Raw genomic sequence first — 10508 nt, 5'->3', positions numbered from 1 at the left:
TTTTTTGGTACAAAACAATGATGACTCTTTTTAAAATGCTAAAAAAATTGTGCATTAGGATCATCAAGATCAAAATATACTTTCAGTTTGTTTAGTTGTTCTACTATTTACTCAAATTTCCTTGTGCAGGTAAGACATGTAGAAAGTCACAATGAAAAATTATCTGATTACAGTGTTATAGATTTAGACCTGATTAAGTTTCAGAAAGCAATTGGAGTGTTCCATTTTAATGCAACATAAATTGTATTAAAATCCTGTTGAGAAAATTGTGTTTTGTTTTATTGTGGTATTCAATGCTTAGAAACTAAAAAAGGTGTTTTATTTTATTATACTGACCGTAAAGGTTTTAATTCAACATTTTATGACTGGCTGTGTGCTTGATAATTAAAAGAAAAAAGGCAATTAGGTTTGTCAGGGAGCGTTGTTCACATTTATTTTGTTTGTTCTAAGAAGTGGTGTATTGAACCACGTTTTATTCATTACTTTGTGTGTGTGTGTGTGTGTGTGTGTGTGTGTGTGTGTGTGTGTGTGTGTGTGTGTGTGTGTGTGTGTCTGATTCTGATCTTATTCCTGTGTGCTTGAATGTTATGTGTGTCTCTTTTTTATGCAATGAGTGGTTGTTTCTGCAAGGCCAGTTGTTTTGCACTGCTGCCCTTATATCCACGTTGCTAGAGCCTGTGTCAGTATGTATGAACTGTCATATGTCAAGTGCGTGTATGCATGCCTGTGTGTATGTCTGCATTTAATGCCACCAAGTTCACTTTACGTACCATAAAGCATGTGTGTGATATTTACTTGTAGACCATGGAACTTTGTCAATGGAGCATAGGATATCAGAGGACAGATAAACTTGTCATAATAATCCTTCCTTTGCTTTGTTCATCAAGCCAGCCTAACACACACACCCAGTGATGAACACTGAGAAGCACAACCACTTACTGAAAAACATGACCAAATTCACCAAAAAAAACATGCTATTACAAAAACAATACTGATTACTTTCATCGTAAGTTCCTATATTTATAATGTTGCTGTTGTATTGAAACAGCTGACAAAAGGATCCAAATTAAAAAGAGAGGTGACTTTCACACAGATTCATGATGATTTTTTTTTTGTGTTAGTTTTTTCTTGTTCTCAATATCCTGTAGTTGCTACAGCAACAAGAGATTCAGTTGCATAACAGCAAAATATAAATATATATCAATCAAAATTCACCCCTCACCCAGAATATACAAACAGAATTTGTTCAGGAACTTCAGGAATTATGATTGAGATGGAAGTGATGGAAATTAAAAATGTATCACCAATAATTCATTATTTATTAAATTTTCAAAACTAAAGTTCATCTGAACTAAACTGTCACCTTAATATTAAGATACTTCACTTCAAATTGTCCTAAAATAAGAATTGTAATCTAAAGAGTAGTGTGAAACATCGTCTTTTGACCTGGATGTTTGTTTGATTTTTAATGGTTGACTCATATTTAGTAAATACTTAATTATAATGGTTGAAAAGGGTGATCATTCAATATTGAATCATGATTAAAGCTGAGTTGTATGTGTATGTTATGTGTGTCTATTGTGTTCATGGTGAATATGCGTCATACTCAGATGGTCACAGGGTCACTTCCCTCTAGACTACAGGATGCCATTACTCAAGCCTAGAGATACAGAATCTCTAATTACTGAAAATTGGGAGGACAAAACAGTGGAACGAAGCATGTATAAAGACACACACACCCATGCACACACACAGGGTGCGATTTGTAGGGGGGGATGGTGAGGATTTCCCCCCTTCTGGTTTTCCTATCCCTACCTCTGCTAAATTATTTTTATCTCCGGTGGGGACAAGGATTTCCCCCCCTTGATAGCGATGAATGCAACTTAACTGCTAGCCTACTTAAACTCTTGAAATCTAACGATCTTCAGTGTCTTTACATCAGAGTAGGCTATTCAGCAGCCTTCTGGCAGACGGTGCATATTTCTGAACGTCATCGAACACAAAAACATTGTAACATTTTTGTGCGGGAACTTCGCAGGAAAAACAGCGCTGAACCAAACATGAAACGCGTTCAGAGCAGCATATCATCTTACTTTACAGGACCCATTTGCAGAATTGTGGATAGAAGAGGGCCGAAATGCTGCAGACAATGCCCCGATAGGAAAAACGAAAAAGCCACCACAAATTTGTCACCAGAGCCGACTGTTTACTTTGTCTAGTTTTCCAGACCTGTCCCTGAGTGTTGACAGCACGTTGTGCTATTTAGTGAATTATTTTGAGTGTTTGATTTAAGTTAATTGGAGGGTCTTTTCATGGAGAGCATTGATGCTGTTCTATGGTGCTTTCTGCCTGTTAGTGCGTACGCATGTTTTTGTGACGTTGAATAGAAATCCATGTATGGGTTATTAAAAGTTTTGCCATGTTGTGATGGGGACTAATCCACGGACCCGAAAAAAGGGCCTGTCTACTTTTTGCGTTTTTTCTCCCTAGTTATGCAAGTTAAAAGTCCAATGTTCTTGTCTATGAATAAATTTAAAAAAACATCCCCCCCTCTGTTTTTTTGTCAAATCGCACCCTGCACACACACACACACACACACACACACACACACACACACACACACACACACACACACACACACACACACACACACACACACACACACACACACACACACACACACACACACACACACACACACACACAATCAGACTGACGGAAACATACACAGATGCTCCACAGACGTGCAGTCACCTCCTCCTCCTACACTGCCACATAATGCAAGCCCAGCACATGAAACCTGCCTAACATGAACTGCATGCCCCATTGCTCATACTGTGACACACAAACATGGGTAGGCAAACATTTGTGTGTTCATACACACACAGATGATGAGCTCATTAAGAGATTCCCAGAGGGTAGCCAAGAAAGACAGACTAGTATGGGAACCTGGAGGCATCTGCCACTCTGACCTGAACACACACTTTTAAGACAAACAGGAAATTAAACAATAGATGACAGCATTATGTTATTTTTGATAATGTTAAGTACTCTTAAACTAAGTAAATTATGAGTTATGTAGATCCTTTGGAGATAGAGCCACATTCTTATGTCTATCAGAACATTTATTTTTTCCAAATCGAACAAAGCTTTACTATTTGTCCAAAGCATCATCATAGGCCAAAGCTTCTTACAACATATCTTAGAATATTTAACATAAAAGTACACACAACATTCAATTGTATTTAGAAAAAAGTGTTATCTTTTTATTTCTGCCATAGAAGCAGACATTTAAGGATGTGAAGTGGTGCTAGCCCAAAAAACGGTATTATTTTAGTATTAAAGAGCAATTTATTGCAGGCTTTGAAGTCCCTTTGGAAGTTAGAGTAACATTTCTCCCTTCAAAGAGAATTACTGTTGTGGTCAGCTCAAATTTGTGTCACTTACAATATTCTGCAAGACTAACAACACCTGTCTGAGTCCAAATAAACAGCTGTGGCATTTCAGGGATAGCAAAACTGTGTAGTTTTACTATGCCTGAAATGCCACAGCTGCAACACTTCATATATTGTCCCTTGTTGTCTATTAACTTTATAGAATTCATTTTGACATTTTATTGATAGCTTCTTTTAACTTCTCTAAAATATGTTTCTTTGACATGGCTCTTAGGCTTATACATATATGCCAACACACACACCCACACAACCATCCATACTAAAACACTGCACACGTCTCCCTCTGCCAAAGCTAATCTCCCTTCATCTGACATTAAGCCAAAGGATGGATGGATGAAGAGGTGAGCAGGGGATGAGACAGGGAGGACACAAGAAGAAATAGGCAGAGACATTGAAAAAAAGAAAAGAGAACAATGATCTTTGCCCTATTCACCTTTGACTTATCTGGGCTATTAGTGGTGGTGCATATCTGTAATCGAGTGACTGCAAACATTGGCATTTTTTTTAGTTTAGCCTTAATTGTCTCTCGAGGGAGATCCCTCTCCACAGAACTGTGAACGACAAACAACAATACATACAACAGCAGAAAAGTAACAACACAAAATGAAAGACAAACGTGGTGAAGTGGATGTGTGATATCCTGTTCTATTGAAGTTGCAATGTGTGAAAAGGCCTTCATTTTCACCTTCACAAGGTTCTCAAAGGTCCAGGGAAATCTCTCTTGGAAAGCATCGGCTATCGTCTGACAATGGCCTCTGTGAGCAGGGGATATGTTTTTGGTTTTCTGGAGAAGCAATTGTATATCCGTGCCATCACATTCTTTTCTGTCCATTGCTCATTGTTTATAGTCCGATTAGCAACTTGAGAAGCGATAAGGGAGTTGGGATAAGCTGTGATTATATTTAGGCTAGTGCCTTGCGCCTCTTTTGCTCTCGGCATTGACTGTTTGCCTGCATTTAAAGATAGCCCACTCAAACATGTTCAAATCTAGTCCCCTTTCACAGTGGTGGACTAATGATCCTGCAACCCCTGTGTTGGTTATGCGTGTTACTTTAGCTCGATTGGCTACGGATTAGACATGATTTTAACTTTTATCGATGTTTTCATTTAAAAAACGTTAACACGAGCCATTTTCATTCAAATATACTGCAAAGCAAATGTCTTGCACCCACACTCCATCTGAGTCATTTCTGATCAAAATAAAACCAAGGTTGAAGAATCAATAAAAATGTAAATGCACACGTAGTCCACACAGGCTTGCATGAATACAAGTATCTAAGGAAATCATGTCCTTTCACCCTACAAACAAGTTCAATTGTTATTTAATTCTAGTATATGTATTTCATTACCAAATGAATCTTTTCTCTCTACATCTGTTTGGCAAAGTCTTCCTATCATTGGTGAAACAGACTGCTGTCTAAAACAGTACCTGAGGACGTCTTTTATTCATATTATAAATATGGCTTTAATCAGACACACTCGCACACAGATATATCATCAGGACCACAACAATTCTGGGAAACCAGCCCGGTTGGAACAAAACCACAAGCTGTATTAGAACAGCATGTGTGTGTGAGTGTGTGTCTTAAAAAGAGAGAGAATAACACAGCATATACAGTATGTCTCTAAAATATGCCTTGTTTGTGTGAAGTCAAAACAAAGTTGGTAGAACTGTAGAGTGAAAGCTACTTAATGGATGATCCAAATATTATATTAAAGGGACTTTTCATAAAACTCAACAAAGCCCCACACACCTCCCATGTAAAGTTACCACCGGATTAGGCATTGACTTTATTGATCTGCTTCTCCCAAGATCACAAGTTAAACATTTTTTTGATTTTTACAGAAAAACTCAGAAAAATACACTTTTTCTGTCTGTAAAATCTCTTTCAGAGTATTATTTATCAAGCAATACCAATTGCTATATATAAAATCTGTTGGAAATATTCAGAAGTCCTTTTTTTCTACAGTGAAGAGGTTTCCTTACACTAAAGTTAAAGTAGTGCAGGAGCCCTGCTCAAGGGAACTTCAGCAATGACAACAGGTCTATGAATGATGGGGATTACACCAGCGCCTTTTAATTTAAGGGTTGACATTCTTGCTGCAAGACAAACCCGCTGCCTCCATATGCACAGACACACACTCGACATTAAGCTTACACATCAATACTTCTATTCACTGTGAAGTCTCTTCAGGGAATACAAGACCAGATCATTCAAGCATGAATATGCTGCAACACACACACACACACACACACACACACACAGAAAATCTTCTTCCTATGGAATACCTAAATTACAAAAAGAATACGGGAACGGAAAAGCAATATATGTACATCCACACAACTAATATTTCTACAACACGATGAATGAAGTATATCACCTTAATGATAAAAACAGACATAGAGCAGAGATAAGTACTCTAATTACTTTAACAGTGTGTTTGGTGCTTTAATATAGTCTAGCATTATTACTTTTCATTGTATTACAGTGTCTGTAGCAGATTTAATCGATCTCTTGCCTTAGTTTCTTAGCATGTTCTGCCCTTTTTGTGTGTGGTGTGTGTGTGTGTGTGTGTGTGTGTGTGTGTGTGTGTGTGTGTGTGTGTGTGTGTGTGTGTGTGTGTGTGTGTGTGTGTGTGTGTGTGTACACATGCAAGTGTGTTCATGACCACCATTAACGGCATGATACATCTGTGCCCACCAGCGATCTTTATGTGTACTTAGAAATTCACTCCTCGGGTGCATTATGCCTTTGAAGCTCAGCAGGCTAGTCTAATAGCTTTTAATTATAATTAATTTCCCCTCTCTATTAATAACCTATATCATTCCCTAAGTGCTTCGGAGATTTAAAGGTGCTGCTTTACTCATTAGCCAATTTCAGGGTAATGGGATGGCTTTTCCTGAGTCAGCAAGAACCTAAATTTGGCAAGTTCAGCCAGTCAAGATAACTCTTGGAGTGAGATGTGGGGATCCACATGGACATGGTTGACTAGAAAGGAGAGTGAAGGTGAGGTAAGCTTACAGTAAGTATGATTTAGAGAGTGACCAAAACAAAAATTGAAATGGGCGATAAACATATACTGCTGCAAATATCGGATACAGTAAAACCATGAAATGTTATATCTGTGGATAAAACACTCATTAAAATGATCCCAAACGTAATGACTGTCGGAAATGCCTTTAGCTTACACAATCCTGCCTACTTAATGATTCCCGGCAATTCATTTCACATTATCAGAATCCTTAACAAGTACTATCATGTCCTCTGTGTTAAAGTAGGTGGTTAAAACAGTGAGTGATTTGAAGAGGAAAACCAATATCAGTGTCAGAACAGACAGACGGACGAATGCAATCATTGTATTCATTTAGATTCAATTAATCTAAAATAAGTGTATACATTGCAGTGAGCCCCTTAGCCTACAGGACTAATACGTGGAATGTAATGGCCTCCCTTCTGTCATTAGTTTACAAGTGAAGTCATGCCAGCTGTTTCCTCAGCTCTCTGTTTCATGACTACCAGGGAAGAGCTCACTCCAGAGACGTCCTCTCTCTAGAGTTGAACTGTAGTGACCCTCCCAGTGCTCTCCTCTGAGGGTTTCCTTTAAATAATGTCCTCTGTGGTGCATTTCCTCAATTTTTCAAACAAAGTTTACTAAAGTTCATATTCCAAAAATATACATTAAGATTGATAGCCTACAATGAATGAAATTGTTTTGTCCACAATCCCAGAGTGCTTTTTTCTGCGTCTCTAAACTCCTGCAGCAGCTTCTCCCTCAGTTAACCCCCCCCCCCCACACACACACACACCCCATTACACACCCACATACACACGAGTGGTGAACGCACACCACTCGGTTACCACTTTCACAGCAGAGACGCGTCTGATAGAAACCAGAGAACTATTCGGGATATTTTCAGTGACTCAACAAAACGTATCTACGATAAGAAGTTCGGCGCCTGTAAGCTCATGTCTGGCCGTGAACGGAGCTATATTACCCCCCACCTGCACTTAATTGTTTCGGAGTTCTGCTCTCGGTTCCTGTGGGCGCGTAACTTTTTTTATACCAGGACAAAAACTTGGATTTTGGGGCACTTTGGCAGGAGACGGGACATCGTGTGCACAGACATAGAAGTCAACAAATGGCTCTCATTTACGGGTAGAGGAGGGAGATTATGAAAGTTTGAAGTTGCTGAATGGAAAGTTAGTGTGTACTTTCTTGGCTGCAGGGTATTTAAAGTAACATCTCATTTGAACCACTGGAAGTTGAGGAGGACATTTATTCTTAAAGGCGTTTACGAGTTTTATATCACAATGATCGGACCAGTTGTTTTCCAGATGTGGACGGTTTTATTTTTGGGGACTATCACCGGGTTCTGCAGGGCTCAGGTCGCCACCGCCAAAGTGCTGAGAGGTAACATCAGGAGAGAAGGTGAGTTCATTTTTTTATTTGTTCGATAAATTGTTGCTTGTGTTGTTAGTGTGTATTTACTGCTAAGAGTCTCTACCACGCTCTTTAATGATATACTGTAGAGAGCGTTTGTAGGAAACTATACAAATTATAATTATAAAAGAGGTCGTGTTACTCTACAGTATCTTAGTTTGTAAGTTATTGAATACTTGAAGCCCTACCATTTTTAAAGCTTAGATGAGACTTATTTCATTAGTGCATCACTTTATAATTTTTTTTTTCTTTCTCAGCTTTAATACTGCTATGAAAAGATGACTTCAAATATTCAGGATCAATTGTTTGTACTTCAGAATGACTTAACTTGCATGTCTTGCTGTAGTGAATGATGCAAAACAGTGGAATCACTTGTGAAAGAAGGAGAACATATAAACGATGAAAATGTGATACAAAAGTAAAGGAAAAGCAAGTTAGATGACAAGCTGCTTCACATTTTCAGACTTCAAAACTAAAAAGGTAGAGTTCATATCTCAGACAACTGTACTACTAAAGAGTGGGACTTCTGTCATTGCTGCAGTTTGATTTTCTTGCATTCAAGCCGAAGTCTTTAGACTACCCTAGCCTCTTGGCTATCTGACTTCCTGCAGGTGCGCCATGCTTACTTTTTACATGTCCCTGAGGCTAAAGTCGGTGTTAACAGTACCTTTGAACACACACACACACACACACACACACACACACACACACACACACACACACACACACACACACACACACACACACACACACACACACACACACACACACACACACACACACACACGAGAGAGAGCTGCAGGGTTGCTTTTGGCAGGGAAACATTAAAATACCACTGTATTGGGTTCTAACCTGGATAACTGCCCTTGAGGCCGGTCTCACCTCTCTCGTCTGTGTGTGTGTGTGTGTGTGTGTGTGTGTGTGTGTATTGCAAAATAATAACATTGAGAAGTAGGTAATGACTTCCAGTTTTAAATTCCTCTGACTTTTTTTGATGTTCAAATCATTTCTTGCTACTGCATTTACCTTTTCATGATCAATAACTTCGTGAGCCAAGTCAACTATACCATGTAATTACCTTAGAGTCTGACACACTATGATATATCATAATCTATGGATATTGATTGAAACCTGCCAAATAACAGCTGTGGGTCTTTTTTTTTTTTGTCTATACAATATACGATACAATAGTATATAAAATACAGTATAAAGGACACAATTGAAGCTGAAAGAGTGAGCAGCTGTGCTGCAGTATATGTGACACAGAATTGAAAAGTAGCAAGTGATGACAAAGTCTTTTCACAAAAAAAAGTTGATAATGTTAGGAGACAACAGCTGCACTAACTCTATTTGCAGGGTATTTACACAATCTATTTGGTCAATGTACAAAACACTAGCAGGTCAACAAGTTTCTTCTCTGAAAAAGTATAAAGCAGAATAAAATCAGACCAAAGCAGAGTTAACATGCTTCTACAATTTTTTAGAAATAAGCATTTTTTATATTTGTTCAGATAAATCTGAACTGCATCTCAATGTTAAAGAAGATCTCCAAATGATTATTACTTTTTTTTTTTTATCATTGTGTTAACAAACCCACACCAGGCCTTAAATAAGCACTTTTTTATTGTAAACACAAAGTAAATGTTTGTTAGTTTGGTCAAATCTGAACATAAAGGGAGAAACTCACTGCCGAACATATACTGTAACTAAGCTGTTTACACTTGCCATCTTTCAAACTAATCCAAAATGAGGGAACTCCCTGTGATGGTGTTGCCAGGAAATGATTGGTTTAGTGCACACACTCAAGGGAAAGATGGCCGTTAACATTTCAGAGAAGAATTGTTCTCTACAAGCAGTCAGGGAAACTCATAGTTTTAAAGATGAGATGGTATTTTTTTCAACAATGTGCACTCGCTTATTGTTCTCACAGAGTTTTCAAACCACCTTTATGTCCTGTTTATAACATCACATCAGATTGCTTTCATCTGTGATCTCTTATGATCTTTACTTGCACAAAGGCTATGAGTGGCTGTGATAGTTGCTTTTGAGACATTGTTATATGCTGCACAGCCTTTAAAATAGTTTTAATCCCCTTCAGTCTTACAAAAATACACTGTGCTCAGAAGTTATCTTTACGGTGTGTGTGTGTGTGTGTGTGTGTGTGTGTGTGTGTGTGTGTGTGTGTGTGTGTGTGTGTGTGTGTGTGTGTGTGTGTGTGTGTGTGTGTGTGTGTGTGTGTGTGTGTGTGTGTGTGTGTGTGTGTGTTCATGTGTGTTTTTGCATTACCAGGCGGCTTATGCGGAATATGAGAGCTTAGTTCCCTTGTTTGATTGACTGCTGCTGATTAGCTTGGATTTCCATGTGCAGGGGTGAACTTCAAGCTGATAGGGGCTCCGCAGCTTTCATTCATCCATTTACCACTGTGAATGTTTTAATGATGCTCTAGCGCTTTATCATAGTAGATAATGTATGGTTTAGGAAGAGCGTTAACTGATTGGAGTTAGATCCATGTAAGTCTTTACCAGATCTTCAGATGTCAAACATTGTTTTGAAATTCATGCTTAATGAAAAGGAATCAGATATAAACAAGTATAAGCCTATATGATTATT

At 38.3% G+C, this 10508-nt stretch overlaps 1 protein-coding gene across 2 annotated transcripts in view; it reads left to right on the top strand.

Annotated features, from left to right (window-relative positions):
- The first annotated feature begins 7321 nt into the window (after nt 1-7321).
- Nucleotides 7322-10508, top strand: part of pdgfd (platelet derived growth factor d) — a 43471-nt gene continuing 40284 nt past the window's right edge. For both annotated transcript variants that reach the window (XM_063906271.1, XM_063906270.1), the window contains exon 1: nt 7322-7886. In XM_063906271.1, the coding sequence (XP_063762341.1) occupies nt 7769-7886 (118 nt within the window). In that variant the 5' untranslated portion in view covers nt 7322-7768. The remainder of the gene's footprint in view (nt 7887-10508) is intronic.

The sequence above is a fragment of the Eleginops maclovinus genome, chromosome 18 (genome assembly GCF_036324505.1).
Source record: "Eleginops maclovinus isolate JMC-PN-2008 ecotype Puerto Natales chromosome 18, JC_Emac_rtc_rv5, whole genome shotgun sequence".
NCBI lineage: Eukaryota > Metazoa > Chordata > Actinopteri > Perciformes > Eleginopidae > Eleginops > Eleginops maclovinus.
The sequence above is the reverse complement of the archived record's forward strand: the minus strand, read 5'-3'. Positions and strand labels throughout refer to the sequence as shown.